This window comes from Cyprinus carpio, chromosome A13 (genome assembly GCF_018340385.1).
Source record: "Cyprinus carpio isolate SPL01 chromosome A13, ASM1834038v1, whole genome shotgun sequence".
Classification (NCBI taxonomy): domain Eukaryota; kingdom Metazoa; phylum Chordata; class Actinopteri; order Cypriniformes; family Cyprinidae; genus Cyprinus; species Cyprinus carpio.
The window spans coordinates 7,262,181-7,279,307 of record NC_056584.1 but is presented as its reverse complement, the minus strand read 5'-3'; the positions used below and the strand labels follow the sequence as shown (position 1 = coordinate 7,279,307).

Genomic DNA, 17,127 nt, shown 5'->3' with positions numbered 1-17,127 from the left:
CATCATACTTTCTAGTTCATTTCTAATATAAATTCCCTAATCCACTTGCCAGTCTCATAAAAAATAAGTGTTCCACATTCTGTGGCTTAGTTGTGGTCATCAGATTGGAGTTTGCTGAATGGATCTTAGAGTTTGAATGCAGACCACTGCTGAAAATTGTATTGTGCATTTTTATTTAATTTAATACACAATTTCTTCATTACAAATTAAATTATCAACATAAACAATGCGAAACAATGTGAGTTTTTGGGGAATTTACGACTTTGTCAGCAGCACTTGAGCTGAACAAATCCTGAATATCATGTTCTCCAGCATGATTTGATAAAGATCCAAAGTGTCCAAGTGAAGCACAACATGATCCATGCACTTTATTAATATGCAGAAATGCTAAAATACTACCATAGCATATACATACTTTACAATTTATTTAATATATCATTACATTACAGAAAATGCCATTTTTATTGCATTGTGTTAATGAAAAATTATTGGGTGCTTCCCATAACACTGAACATTTTGGGGCTAAATTTGCTTGGTGTTATGCGCTTGTTTCTGCTTTGGCAGGAACTCCATTAGCAACCTGTTTCTCTTCATACAGGTCCCAAAGGAGAAGAGACAAATATGACCTAACACACTGCTAAAAGTTACCACCGCACTCATATTTTCCACTGAACACCATACAAAAGTGTTTTTATCCATCTGTGTGTGTATATACAGTATATGACCCAATGATATTCTGATCTTTCTAACAGCCTCTCTTCTTTACAAGCCTCCATCATTAAAGATGTTTAATAAGTCCCGACACACAAAGCACTATTGACAAAACTATCATAATGATGACTTCGAAACAGTCCGGTCCATGTATTCATTTTCTGCTCTAGTTCTTAAGTTAAAGCACATTTTGTTGGATTTGTTAATGGTGCATTAGTCAGAGCTTGATGAATGACGTAAATATCTGATTCGCAGATGGAAGTTAAAAAGATTCACAGACTTTTTAGGTTAGCTTTCCATGATAGAAGTCTGTTGATATTCAAGGTTTAGTTAGCCAATGCCGATCGGACTAAACCAAAGGGTGTTTCCCCAAAACACACTGATGGTCAGAAATACATCACACACTCTACACACACTCATTATCTCTGTCGTCCACACACACAGCCACTACCCGCAGACTATTCACTATACACATAAGCTTAATGTGGAACTAACTACACATATGTTTATACCACAACAACCACACACACACAGACACACACTGAACACACGGGTACACACCCAACCTCATCTGTGGTCAAGCTGGTCCACCACTGCCCAATGGTGCAGATATAGAAAATAAAAATAGCAGAGTAATTACAGACTGTTCAGAGAACAGCTGCACAAACCAAGTCAGACTCAGCCACAGGTTAGTGCTACATACCTGCATTAACATGTGCTGTTTTCTAAAGCTCATCACTGAATCAGTCTTGTAGGAGACTTGGTGCATGAATTGCAAATGAACACCTGTTTGTGTTTATTGACTGTTTGATGCATCTGATTGCCTGGTGTTACATACACTACCATTCACAGGTTTTGGGGTCAGTAGAATTTTTATTTATTTACTATTTTATTTTTTTATGAAATGAGCAAATAAGCATATTCAAATGATTTCTGAAGGATCATGTGACACAAAGCCTAAATGATGCTAAAAATTTAGCTTTGCATCACATCAATAACTTACATTTAAAAAATGTAAAATTGTAGTAATATTTCACACTGTTCTTTTTGATCAAATGTATGTAGCTTTGGTGAGAATAAGAGAAATGAAAATGGACAAAACACACAGTTTCTGCCAATCTCATGTTAATCTTGAGAACCTATAGAGTAGTATTGCATCCTTCATAAAGAAGAGTCTTTAGTTTTATCAGATTTACAGAAGAAAGATACAGCTTTATGATTCTCTCTGAAAACAGTTGAGCTCCTAGAGGCGTGCTGTGTGCAGAACTAAAGAGTCACAAGCATGCAAAGCTATGAGGTGTGTTCGGCTTGAAGCACTGCTGCACAGATCGATCAGTGTATGACAAATTAAGCATTTGTTCTCACAACTTATAAATAACATCCACATCTATACAAACAAATCCCATCAACACCATAATAATTAAATCACTTAAATACCAAAACATTAAAAGAAATAAATATAAAAAACATATCCACTAAAGAACAAATGAATATATTTTCTTTAGAACAAATTCTTCATTAGTGATCACAATATCTAGTTTTTCTTTCACATGTCATGTGCAGGGCTCCATAGAAAAGTGCATTACTAGTTCTGCTTGACCAGGAGATGGTGCTCTAGGAGGACAATGGAGTTATTCGAAGAAACAAAGCAACCAACATCATTCATTTTCAAAGATAAATGGCAATTTCCCATGACACCGCTGACGATGTGACAAAACTTAATCAAGCTCAACTTTATGCAAATGAGTTGTGACGTGAAGGGTGACTGCTAATGGGAATGTTATACCAAATCAAACCAAACCTTAATGGATGCTTTCATCAGTTTGCACCTGTATGCTCTACATTTCCATCAACAGCTCTTTGAATCTTCTACAATCCCCCTCACTTCTCCGCTTCATATGGTCCTGGCTACAGTCAGTCTTCCATTCCATGCATTCCATCCTCGGCCTTCTGTGGCAGGCCCGCCCTGCACCCCTCATCCAGCCTCCCTCCACAGGCCAGCTCACAAAGCCTGTCTGTGTGACAACCTTCACTGCACCACGACTCCAAATTCCCCAGCGTCCCAGACCTCTGCTCCACACTTCACTGTCCTACAGCAGCACACTGTATATCTGAAATGTGCTCGAAGCTCACATTTTCATTCTAGTAGAATCCATTGCTGCAGTCAACATTGAAATACATACTGTATTTAGATGAATATTTATTATATTATTAAAACTTTTTTATAGAACATATATGGAAATATATAATTTTATATATTATAAAGTATATTTATATTTTATAGAATTACATTTATAATTCATATAATATACACACACTCAAACACATAGTGGAGATAAAAATTAGAATCAATTTATAAATACTTGATTTTTTCTGAAATATTGTTAATCTCCACCGCTCAAAATGTGAAGGAATATTAGCTGCAGGCATACCACTGTTCTACCATCATGGTTGACAATATAACCAAGTCATTTCAACAAAATCCTTTATTTTGTGGAAAACAGAGTGATTAAAATTAGAGAACAGTAACCACTGTAGCACAAAAGATCACAACTAACAAACTAAATGTTTCCCATCAGTCCCAAATAAATTAAACTTGCTCTCATCACTAAAGTGAACTTTGGACCAGTTCTCCTCTGTCCACACAACATGCACCTCAGCAAAGCTGAGTCTAGCCTTTTGATTTTCTGCTGATGAGAAGCTTGTTCACTGCATAGTGTGCTTTCAGTCCGACTTCACTTAAACCTGCCGAGACAGATCCATACCCTGTTCAGTGCTGAACTGACAAGCAATTCCAGCTGCAGTGTTGAACCGATTCCCCACTGAGAGTCTCTGCATTATCCTCTCTTCTCGTGCATTTGTCTTATGTGGACGACCAGCCTTTTTGGGGGAATGAATGAATTAGTGTCATTGTAAACCTGCAATATTCGAGAAATCAGATTTGGAATGACCAACTTCTCTTGCAGTGGCTGAAAGGGTCATCCCTTTAGCCTTCATCTGGACCACCTCCTGTCGCAGGCTTTCAGTCATCTTAGAGCGGCCTGCAATCTTGCAAACTCAGCAAAAATTGGAGGAATGCTGCTAGTTAAATAGGCATTAAGGAAATTATCACCAGGTGCGAGATTAACACCAGTAACTTGTAGGTATCTGTAAGTGTTCTCTAATTTTGATCAGAGTTCTTTTTCAAATATCTCTTTTAGATAATAAAACTAATATACAAAATACAATTAAAAAATGAAACATGCCTAAAAATCAACACCATATCAAAAATTTAATATGATATTAAATATATTTATTTTTTAAATATTGCTAATTTTTAGTACGTTCGCTAATAATGCATTAACTAAAGTTAACTATGTTATAACTATTTTAAATCTTACCAATTATACATTATTACTCTAAAAGTAAGTAAAAACAGATTAATTAAATCTAAACATTTTCCAGATAATATTTTTATAATTGGCTTTGGCTTAGTAATATTAATTTGTACACACACACACACACACACACACACACACACACACACACACACACACACACACACACACACACACACACACACACACACACACACACACACAGTATATAAACTATATTATATTACTAATTATACTACAGTATATAGAGGCCTGATGTAGAAATAATTATGCAGAAACTCAAACATCAGAAACATATCACAATAATACAATGTTTGTGACATCGCTGAATTGTACAATGCTAGAGTCCTGCTCTCTCTGGCCACTGCCACCCAAACAAATGTGGATTCAATGGAGTGATAACCTACAACAGATTCCTGCTTCACACAATGTGCTCTCAGTGTGAGAACACAAGTTCATGTATTTGACTGCAATTGAAAGTTGCCCATATTTTTACCATAATGGTTTAAAAGAAAGGTTTGCATCTGTTCATGAGCAGGATATGGTGTAGCCACTGAAATATTCTTCATGTTCTTCTTTGTGACATTCTTTGAGAATAGCTCACAGCAAAAGTTTGTTTCTTTTTTGAAGTTCTCTGAGTGATGAGCAATTGCTGTCCATGTCTGGTTGATTTATTCAAACTTCACAAAACATTAAGTAAACCAGGAGAGAAAATGACCTAAATTTCTCCCAACAAACCACACTTGGATCAGCATATATGTGTTTGTTTGTGTATGTTTTTAGCATGCTAACTTCCTGTATAGCACGAAGCCAGGCATTTCCTCCCTTGGGAGTCTCAGTGATTAAAGGATAGTTTGTTTTGCCACACAGTTCTTCTGTCTCTCTCCTCCCATTTTACTCCCTCTTTTTCCCTTTCACTCTTATATCTTCTCATCTGTCCTACAAGATGTGTTAAACTACAAAAATATTTGCAAAATCATAGTTTGAGACAACCCACGAAAAAAAGAAAAAATAGGGTCCACTGTCCCAAATCATTTCTTAGGGGGTGATGGCCTGCATATGTACATAAAGCAACATAAAGGCTAAATATTTATATCATTTTTTACAACAGTTCCAAGATATATTCCTTCAATATATATTCATTCATATTTCAGCTAGACAGTCAGTCTGTGAGGAATTTCTCTTTCTGCATGTTACATCACTACACCAGTAGGTGGCAACAAGTCATCTTCATGACATTTTAAGATGACATTTGAGGCATTTGAATCATTTTGAACTGATTCATTCAAAAATACTGATTCACTGTGGAACAAGACTTTCTGTCTTTATAAGTGAGTCATTGAATCATTCACTGTACCGATTAGTTCAAAAAGACTCAACAAAACAACTGAATTTCCCGCTCCACTTCCATATCGATATTTAAACTAACATGTATGCTGTCTTTAGATTGGAATCTCAGCCAAGATGTTGGATTACTCTTTAAAGTCCACTTCGCAGGGCACTCAAATGGAGCGCACCTACTGTCTTAACAAGTCAGAAATGAGTCATTTAATCATTCACTTAACCTTTTTGTTCAAAACCACAGATTCACTGAGTAAAGAAACACCACTACTGTTTGTTTCTCAGAGATGCACAACTGTTATTTGTTACTTTAATTCTATGAGAATAGAGGAACCTGTTTATTGAGTAAATAACGAATAACTTTACTGTCATTTTGTGTGGCCGCTAATATATTTATTGTTACAGTTCTCTTTATAGTTATTGTTTTTGGTGTAAACAGGTTTTTAATTTAAAGACACAACTTAGTAGTAGGTTTTAGCGTCACACTACTACACCTCCCTACTTTCTTTATCTTGTGTCTCAGTTCTTCCCATTCTTCCTTTTCCTCTTTTTTGTTTCCTACAGGATTAATCTCTGACATATCCTTAGCTAAACTATGCTTCCCAGCCATCTGTATTTTAACAGCTCAGCTGATCCAGGACCTACATTGAGGACAAGTCAGGAAAGAAAGAGGCCCTATGTAAACATTTAATGGCAGCTTTTAATTACTGCAATAAGGGAATACATCCACATGCTATGCAAGGGAGGAATAATAGATGGCACACATAAGTGAGGCCAGACGCTACCCAGCTGCTAACAACAACATGTCTACTGATGAAGGAATGAAAAACAATTACAATGAGATTCTCATATGATGAAGTCATACACTTGAATCAGCATCACTGGGGTTGTATTCGAAATGGCATATTTCCCTATTATATAGCAGGTGCAAAACAGAATGTGAAAAGAGTGGTTTGTCAGTATTCATAAAACAGTAGTGGAAAAGTATCTGGATAATGTGCTACTTCTGACAAAAAGTGCACACTTTGCTATCCCAGAAGGCCATGGGAGAGGAGTTGTGAATCAACACAACTGACACTGGTAGGTCACATGACAATGACAACATGGTGAATGTAGTACATCCAGATTAAATTCACACTACACACAATGCTTTTCTTCCTACAGATAAACTTAAAAGTAGTAGATCTAAACTTTTTTGACTCAAATTTCCTTTAATAAGAACAATATTATATAAGTTATAGAGGGTGAAAAACATCTCATTGCAGTTTACATCAGTTTACAACATTTTATGTTTTCTTTCTTTTTCTTTTATTATTTTAATATATTAATATTGATGTACTTTATTAATTTGGGTACTTTTGAGTCATCATTTGGCTGCACAGTAAGTTTTCTGAGGCCCCTTGGTTGAGAACCACTGATAAGAGATAATAAAATAACAGTTTTTTTGACATTCTTTAAAAATAACACGCCCCCCATATTTACATGTCCATAACATTTATTTGGTTCAGCTTATTGGTTATGTGCTTCAGGTTTCATAAAGAGGCCATTATTGATAGATGAGGCAGATACTACTGTATTAGATTCAGTCAGAAAAAGACCTCAAACATTAAAAATGCTCAAGAAAGCACATCATCACAACACTTGAGCTGACTAGACATTTCCTAAACTTGACCTCTCCCCAAGGGCAAGACATTTAAAGCATCCGAATACATCCCGAGTCTGTAATTCAAAGAAGATTCTGCTTTCCCAGAATGCAGCAGGCTGGAGCCCTGTGGTCAAGCGTCTGTTTATATTAACCTCTAATCTGCTCTCCCTCGAGATAGGCCAAAGAAATATGCCATGGCACGCATACACACACATACACTCTTTCGTGGAAATGAAAACCAAACATGGAAATGAGCAATACTTTAATAGGTGCCTTCTTTGCCTTTCCTAGAACTCCCTTCGATTGAGTATCCCGGCAATAAAAATACAGACAGGAATTAGCGGGGTAGTGACAGTTACAGATAAATCATATGCCTGTTCTGTTATTACTTTAATAAAAGATGGCTGGGGTAGGGTAGGTTTTACTTGCTCAGCATACGGTCTGATTTAATGAATTTTAACCACTGTAAACAGCAGACCGAGTGAAGGGACTCAGGGACCGAGACGTAGTGTGTTTGACTGACCTTTTCTGACGTGAGCTCTCGGATCATGCTCATCTGTCCACGGAACTTGAAGAGCAGGGCCTCGAGGGCCATGTACTTCTCTTTCCACTCCGCGCCTGTGCTTTTATCGCCCTCCGCCATGCCGCCACCCCTCAGGCCCTGCCACATCACACACACAGCATGAGACCCAAGCAGACAGACACACAGAGCTTGTAGTATAGAAAACCTCTCAAGACGATTATCAGATGCAGGACTGGCTGGGTGATATAGCAAAGCAATTATATCTTGATATCTTTCAGCCTCTTTAAGATATTTGATATACATCTTGATATTTCTATATTTGCTCTTAGGAACCATCATTTTGACCAACCAGCCACATTTTAACATTGAAAAGTAGATGTCAGTTGTTGTTTAAAATTGAAAAATAAATGCTTAATGCTTTTGTAAAAAGTTAACAAATTACTTATCAATTAATGTTTATTTCCTTATTTGAAAAGACGTAAAAATAATATTGCAATATCAATGAATGTTGATCCCTTTTGCAAAATCAGAACAAATACACATTGCAATGCTGTCTGAGCATTTAGATTCTAAACGTTTAAATGCAAGAACTAAACTGCAGTAAAAATCAATTTATAAATAATTTAAGCATGTATCCATATAATTATCTACATGCATTTTTACTGAAACATTGCATATATGAAAAATGTCAGACAGGGACTTCTGTAAAAAGATTTTTGCGATGATGAAAACTAATTGCTGAATCAGGTACGAATCAGTTCACAGAAACTCCGTTTGAAATGATTCATAGAAATTGGAAATGGCCAAACAAACAAGTCAGCGTGTGACTGACCTTCAACACTGAAAAAGCAGAATCAGTTGTTTCAATGCTGGAAAAAAAAAAACCCTGAAACAACATTGAAACTATGTCTAATGTTTATATCATGTACTTATAAATCAAATAAGTACTTAAAAGGCTTACACATCAACATTGAGATTCATTCATCTATAATGAAAATATATTGAAACAATGTTGTGATATTAACAGTGATTTGAATATCAAAACAAAATTCAAGAGAGATTCAACCTTGACCCGTGATGAAATACAGACTGTCATGAATAGCAAACCTGAGTTCTTTTAACAAAAGAGCTTTCTAGAAAATGTGCTTCTTACACAGCTTGACGTTTCACAGCTTGTGAAGATTGTGAAGATTGTGAATAAGTTGACACAGAAATCTGATTAATACAGGTACATGTCAGCTGTTGATATTAACGGAAATGCTCAAAGACGTTTGATATCAGAGCTAAACTTTTACTGTAATCGTTGGAAAGAAACTGTATTGGTTGGAGAAAGTGAAAGGCAGTGAAAATTCTTGGTCTCGAATGGCTAAAGTAAGCATTTGAGGGCCAGGCAGAGCCCTGGACAGACTGACCACCGCTATAAAAACAAACCCTACCAGCCAGCACTGATGCACCATCATCACACTTTTCCATCATAAAAGTTTTAATCATGACAAACATGTGTCAGCTGGTGTAAAGCAGGTGGGGAAAGCACAGCAGCACATTTCATTACAACTTCTCTACAACTCTTGGTTAAAATAAGCTCTCATTATAGCACTGGCACGGGCACAAAGAGAGAGCAAACATGTGCTGAGCTCAATTAAGCTGTTCTGGTAAATAAGAATGAGGGTCTGAATCTTAACCAGTGTAGATAAAAAACATGTTTTACTGTGGAACAACCTCCTTATAGGGAGAATTTTGGGAAAGTGAGCCAAAGTGGATAACAGGGCCACTAAATAGATCCAGAAGTGTATATAATGATTAGTACATACAGTAGAAGACCAGGAAAGTAATATATACTGCAGTATGATTTTGAAATGCTCTCTTAATAACCATGAAAGGTATAAATAAATGTTTAGTTAAGAGGTCTCCAATATGGTACACATATAATATTCATGTTGTGAATTGACCAGGTATGAATCTCCATCTCAGGACTAGCAAACAAACAATGATTCAATATAACATTATCTGCTTTACATATACAGTTAAACCTAAAATAGTATGTAGATTAAAACAGTCTATGGGTAAATCTACCTATATACCGCAGCTAGTGACAGATTTGTATACAGAATATACAGAATATACAGAACCAAACTGAATTTCAGTTATATTAAATCAGTTATTAATAGTGTATTTCAAACGCATTCAATAATAAGCCTTTCATTTTCAAGTAATCAACAGGGTACATTATATATATATATATATATATAATTAAAATACATTAGCCATATAAAATAATATATATATATATATATATATATGATCTTATCACATAATAAAGCACTTATTTGAATATTTAGAGATATAAACTTTATATTTAAGTAAGTTACTCTTTATATTCCCTTTGCCAAGAAACATACACAATACTCTTATGTTAATAGTTAAAGATTTTATCCTTACCCGGGAATCTGTTACAGGGCTGAAGATGGTACCCTTTTCAACACCATAATAAAAATAATAATCCGTGACGTCGTAGTCGTTTTTGCACTTATGACCTAATTATGAAATAAAGAGCGACCGTTTTCAAGCTCAAAGTTTTCACTGCAGCATCGTCCTGTAGAAGAAGGCGGGACCGGGGGCGTGTTTTTACGAGCACGCACAATCAAACCATTGTAGGTGTGGTTAGGACGGTTTTTTTTAATAAAGCGGTGATGTCATGAATGATTGACTTTTCGTAGGCCAATCACGCATCAGAACTGCTTTGCCTGAACCAATCATATTTGTGCTGGGCGGGCTTCCAGCGCGACTCCGGAATTGACGCGTCACACGTGTATGTTATGTTGCTGTGGAAATACTCATTTCTACTTGCAGCATTGGACTTTTTCCACCGCTTCCTGCTTTGTTACAACGGTGTGGAGGTATATTTTCATAATGTTTCAGAATGTTTTGAATTTTTAGGTAAACAGCGTGTTCGGTGTGGAGAAGAATGTACTTTAAATAGCTGCAGGAAACAGTAATGTGACTAGCACTAGGTAACACATTAGGTTGAGCCAGAGCTGATATAACTTCCTGCAGTTGTTGTATGATCGTTTGAAGTAATTATACAAATAATTTATGACATACATCTGCATTTCCAGTTTTGTCTCAGATCAAGTCATGGTTGTAAAGAAGCATTGGATGATGTCAAGCTGAAGGGCCTGACAGGTGAGTGACCGAAATCAACTTTTTGTGGTTGTGCATATAGTTTCCTGTAGTATCTCATGCTTTCTCTTAGATTCCCTGTCTGTGGATGGGGAGAGCAGATCCACAGAGCTTGCTCAGTTTCTAAAGAACAGTTTATCATCCTCTGATGCATCACATTCATCTTATAGATCTTCACTAAATTACACTGAATGTAATCGCTTAAAACTTTTAATCCGTTGGTTTGTATGTTGACTGCAGGCAGGTTTCCTGTTGGAGTAGTTGAGAGCAGATGAGTCCCCTATGAGTTCCTTTTTACCACACTGCCAGCTAAGAAGCCACTTAAGAGAGCTGTAGCAAGGTTAAAAGTACCCACATTTGGAGATATTGACTTGTTCACATATATTTATCTGTTTAACACGCTGGCATCATCTTTTTCTTCTCCACCAGTGCACTTGGTAGTGGTCCAGATTGGCTGTCTCTCCTCTACAAGCACAGATCACTGCTCACACTTAAGAGATAGCATCACTTCCTGTCTGGATGGCTTTAAAATCGGTATGTCTAAGTGATATCGTTTTATTAGAATGTATCATAATATCAGATACACACTGCCTCAAAAGTTTGGAATCATTAAGTGTTTTTTTTGTTTTTTGTTTTTTGTTTTTTAAAGAAGTGATTACTTTTAATCAGCAAGGATGCGTTAATTAAAAGTGACACTAAATGCATTTATAATTACAAAAGGAAAAAAACGAGTAATATCGTGAAATTTTATTACAATTTAACGTAGCTGTTTTCTATTTTAATATATGTTAAAAATGTGTGATTAAAAACTGAGTTTTTAGCATTATTACTTCAGTCTTCAGTGGCACATGATCCTTCAGAAATCATCAAAAAAAATTATTATTATAAATCATCAGCTGTTGAAAAGAGTTGTGCTGCTTGATATTTATTGTTTAAACTCTGTGTTTTTTTTTAAAGGATATTCTTTGATGAAAAAATAGATCAAAAGAACAGCATTTGTAACTTTTGTTACATTATAAATATCTTCACTGTCATTTTTGATCAATTAAAATCATCCTTGCTGACAGCTGAAAGTATTGAAAGTATTAAAAGAATTTAGAAAAATACTGAGAAGCGGTAGTGTTTTGACGGTAGTGTATATTTGTCACTCTTTTGTGCATAGTTTTTCACAATAAAAAAAAATCGGAAGCTGCATTACAGTAAATATTGCAAATGTTTACAGAGCAAGATAAAAAGTGACCGGAAATAAAAAAACTCTCTAGAAAGACACAATATAGACCATGTTCAAAACTTATTTTAACAAGCTATTTTTGTCACAATGTGAAAAGCTCTTATTTCAAGCAGTATTTTTCCTTCACATGTATTATAGGTAAAAATTACTGTCATTGGGAAAAAAAATATCCATGATTTCTCATAATATCAGTTGTGAGAAAGCAAAAATGAAAGAGTAATAATGCATTTTTCGTTTTACTCTCAAATAATTTCTAAATCCATCCCCTAATTCACACTGTACTGCTGTTTTTAGTTCAGTTTGAAGTTGATCAGCCTGGATTTTCATTTGAACTGCTCTCTGACATGAATCTCTCTCTCAGAGTGAAGGAGTCCAGTACGGTGATGGTAGTGGCTCGAGTTTTGACACTTTGGAGTGTAGCTGCGGTTGACTGTGTCCAGGTGGACACGTGTCCCCCTCTTCTTTGCTTGTCTCTGGTTGGAGGCTCTCCTCTAATCGCACGCCTTCATTTATGCCCACTGGGAGCACCCGCTGCTCTGGTGGAGTTCACCACCAGAGGCGCTCCATGTTCCAGAACCTACTCACTCTCCACCAGCACTGCAGCGACCACAAGTCTGATCCCAGCGGTGACCCTTACATCACCCAGCTCTCCTGGGACCTTCTAGCACTGGAGTGGCATATGAAAGGGATGAAGCCTGCCTGGTGGAGCACTTAGGAGCGGAGTATCTACTCAAGCTGCCATCCAGACTGCTGGGTCTGATGGGGATCAGACGATGGCACCATATCCCAGCGACCTTCTGGAGAAGCTGTTTGTCAGCCATAAGGCCCAGTTGTGTGCCCAGTTTAGGGATGGGGATGTTTATGTGAATTCAGGTGCGAATGGATGCTCTGGGTTTGGTATGTGAGAGCCATTGCAGCCCGGAAACTCTGTCCAGACTGGAAATAGAGCTGATCCGCTTCTTCCTGCCCTTTAATCTAAACAGTCAGTCACCAGGAGTCAGACAGCAGACTGTCAGTCTGTTAAAGAAGGTAGGAAGTGATGTCAGCTCAAGCTTTGATTGGCCAGACGACATTGGAGGCGTGTTCTGACTGCCTGGTGTCTGTTTTGTTGTGTAGGTTAAAAGACAGCGCTCAGCTGCTGCAAAAGAGATTGGACCAACATGACAACCACAAAGACCAGCAAGTCCTCGACATGTACCAGGTAAAACTGTGATACTAAGTGAGCTGTAAGAGAAACCAGAGTCCTGCATGCGAGCCGTAACTGGTGCGGATCGGGGAATCAATAGACACAGGTGGACTGCGGGTCCAATATCCAAGAATACTTCGACTCAGTTCGGTACCTGCTGATAGGCAGCTGCTTTCAAAGAGTCCTGTGCTTAGTTGTGTTCATGCTCTGCAGTCTGAAGACCGTCAAAGGTTTCTATTTACAGAGTGATTTGCAACATTGAGCACTGCAGCGTAAATATAATAATTAAACTTAAGTCGTCTCAGTGTCTGTAATAATGACGTGTAATGCCACGATGTGCAGGAGTTTTTTTGACAATCTGATGTATTTAATGCGTGTGCTGTTTGGGTCATGGTCTTTGTCAAATTGGTCGGATCGGGTATGGAATTAAATTAGTACTGCTGTTTGATAATGGGTAGGGTGTTCTATTAAAGTCCCCTATTAAAACGCTTTTGTTTTCTCAAAATATGCATTTAATATCACCTAATTGATTCAAAGCAGTTCTAAGATTCAGTCTCTCTAAAACTCTCCTTTCTGTGAACCTACTCTGCTCTGATTGGTCAGATGGCCCGGTCTGTTGTTATTGGTCTACTGCATACAGCGCATATCAGAAATGATACGCCCCTTGCCATGGTTCCGTATTTTGAAAGCTTGATAGACAATATAAACATCTGTTATTTATCATACTTACAGGTTGTGATTTAGTGGAGCCAGCAGTTCCAGATAAACTCTGTACTGATCTTTCAATGGCATGCATTTGTGAATCCCGCACTGGACTTCCCGAGATTACCACTGATTCTTTGCAGACACATCTTTCAGAAGTGAAAATAAAGCAAATTTACTTTCACAGCATCTTCTCGACATGACGTTAACCTCATGAAAAGCTACGGTGTTTGAGGGCAGGTGAAGTTGTTCATGGCTGGTCAACGTAGAACGTAAAACATGTAGGCAGGAATTAAGCAAATGTGTTATTTACTGTTACGGAAGTGGGATTTTAATAACTGAGGACTCGTTTAGGCTGTTCATTCAGAGTCTGTTCTTTCTTTTAAGAGACAATAATTTTATTTATGCTCTTTCCACTTTTCCACTTTGCAGATCGTTTACATTCACATACAGCTACATTACTGCATGAAAGGCAGTGTTCGAAATTGTATGATAGGGCCACTTTAAGTACTGCGGGTGCAGGTTTATTTTGAGATAAACTCCACAGATAGGAGATTCACTGGTTCTGAATCTTTGCATGAGTGGTGTTACTCAATAGGCATTTTTGCATTTGAAGCTGGTTAGATGGTGCGTAACTAAACCAAAATGTCACCTGGAAAATATAAAGGAGTGAATTTAGAAATCTAAACAAGAAGTGCCAAGAACGGTGCTCTGATTACACAGACATTGAGTGATGTGTTAAATACAGGAGACACACATGAATAAAAAACAACAAGATAACAGAAGAAAAATGTGTCTTTCCCATCAGTAGGAGTTCTGTTAGTTAGGAGGAATCCATCAGTAATTTTCCACTCATGATGTTTTGATAACTACTGTAAGTGGGACTACAGAGTTAGTTGGGGACATTAAACATCATCAGTCTGAACAGGAAAACTCGTTTACTCACTAGTTTACTCTTGCAAACTATTCTAACTCAAACTTTTACACTTTAGTTTTTAAATAAATACTGAAAGAGACAGTAAATAAGTTGGAAGCTTAACGGTGGTAACGTTGAAGCAGTGGACCTTTGTTTTGTACAGTCAAGCACCACTCACATTTTCTTCAGAATATAAAAACCAATTTTCTCTGGTTATCAGGAGTTTCTGCGCTGGTTCTGTGAAACACTATTCCAGGTGATTCACCCGGGAGCCTCGTTCTCCGGGTGTCTGACGGCTCTGCACCTGCTGGGGCTGGAAGCTGACCATTTCACCTTTAACACAGTTATTAGCCAGTCTTCACTCCTAAACACTAGCCTGATAATGAGTTTTCATATTTTTTTTGACTCCTCGAGTGGTTGACATATATTCAAGTCATGCAAAATAAATATTATTTCACCACAGAATTTAAGCTTGTGCTCTTTAGTATCTTTAATCTGTTCATTTCTTTTTTTTCAGGTTCTGGTTCTGCTCTTGGAGAGTCAGTGAGCTTCTCTCATGCTCAAGCCGTGCTGTACTGTCTTGCAAGCAACTTTCTTGAAGTCAAACAGCTCGCCTGCAACCTCTTACAAAAACTGCCCCCCGCAGCAGTGCGACTCCAGGTCAGTGTGGGACATAAGAGTCTGAGTAGTCGGACTAGTTTTGAGCAATGCATATGAATGCTTGTCCTCCTCTGTGTAGGAGCCGGAGAGGCTGCAGTCTTTGCTGCAGGTTGCTCTGGACCCCAGCACCAAACCCTTTGACAGCGTCACTGCTACGCATCTTCTCAACCTGATGCTGCACCAGCCGGGTCTGCGGGATGCATTGATCAGCTGCATCCAGAAGCAGCACATCCCTGTCCAGCCACCAGCACTGATCCAGTCCCAGGCGTCTGAGGCTTCCGGTCTGGAGCAGAACACCCTGGCAGGTGCACTAGTGTTACATGACCGTCATTCAAGATGGGTGAAAGTATTGGTGTATGAGCCAAGCTGCCATCTGAAAGATTGTAGGTTTAAGCAGGATGTTTAGGTAATTTAATTGGGAACTTTAAAATGCATGTTCAAGACTCCCTAAGACTTGTCCAAGACTTCGACTATTTTTTTTTTCCTCTATGGAAAGTCTATGTAACCAAATATTTGAACTATGATACAGTATGTATGTATATGTTTTTGTTTTTTTTACTTTTTTAATGAAAATATCTTAATTTGTGTTTTGAAGATTAATGAAAGTGCATTTCAAAAGACATGAGGATGAGTAAATGATGACTGGTGAATTCAACCATATGCAATTTTCAAAAATATACTGAAATATATATATTTATATACTATATATAATATTTATGTAAATATATAATTCTTTTTCAAAAATATACTTTATATGTAAACTGAATTTTTAATTCAGTGATAGGCTACTACTACTACAGTACTACTAGTGTTTAATACGTGGTTAATAATTTCTTTTAATTAATAATGTTTTGTAGAAAACAAAGATCCAAACATAAAATATAAATTACCAATATACATTGTATTTTTCAAGAGTGAGTGAGACACTTGCGGTTGTTTTAACTCTGTACATTGATTTAAATTAGATCAATGTATAGATGTATGAGTCTGAATTAGAGCGCATGCTTGTGATGTTTCAGTGGTGCAGTGGCTGATGGTGTGTCTGAAGGAAGAAAATATAAACAATCTTTTATATCTTGGTAAAAAGATATAAGAATCAAATTAAAAAGGAAAAATAATCAAATAACAAAATAATTATAAAAAATAATTAAAAAGAAAATAATCAAATTACACGAGAATTAGATTTTATTATTAAAATTATTATTAAAATTATGTTTCTTTATACAGTATGTAAAATGTTTACTTGAAGTACCTCTCTGATATTTTAAGTTAATATTTCAGTAATTCAACCACACATTCATAATTAAAATATTATTAGCAAAACACCTTATAATAATAATAATAATAATAATAATAATAACTCTAATTATAAAAATTAAGACTGAAATATTGTATTTTAAATATATAGTTGTAGTGCCAAATATTGAATACGTAAGGGATAATCAACGGCTTGCCGTGCATTAAAGGATTTTAAATGCATGACGTGGAGGCAAAGAACCACCTGACACACAATATAAAAATATTGCAGCGCAATATTTGACCGAATGGGTAAAAATTATGGTTATTTTAATCAGTTATGGCTTGTTAGCTCTAACATTCTGCCCACTTCAAATTATACACAGAGATAAAAAATAGTGCAGTTAGATCACATTTAT

General features: G+C 36.7%; 2 protein-coding genes across 2 annotated transcripts in view; one reads left to right on the top strand and one right to left on the bottom strand.

Annotated features, from left to right (window-relative positions):
- Positions 1-10,197, bottom strand: part of LOC109104598 (pleckstrin homology domain-containing family H member 2-like) — a 30,480-nt gene extending 20,283 nt beyond the window's left edge. The window contains 2 exon segments of the mRNA XM_042768505.1: positions 7,598-7,735; positions 10,037-10,197. Of these exon segments, the coding sequence (XP_042624439.1) occupies positions 7,598-7,717 (120 nt within the window). The 5' untranslated portion in view covers positions 7,718-7,735; positions 10,037-10,197.
- Positions 10,198-10,390: 193 nt separating this feature from the next.
- On the top strand, positions 10,391-16,565 carry LOC109081839 (thyroid adenoma-associated protein homolog). The gene is made up of 6 exons (XM_042768298.1): positions 10,391-10,494; positions 10,714-10,780; positions 11,207-11,311; positions 15,330-15,472; positions 15,552-15,777; positions 16,492-16,565. The coding sequence occupies exons 1-6, from the start codon at positions 10,414-10,416 to the stop codon at positions 16,563-16,565; spliced, it is 696 nt and encodes a 231-aa protein (XP_042624232.1). The 5' UTR covers positions 10,391-10,413.
- Positions 16,566-17,127: the final 562 nt, after the last annotated feature.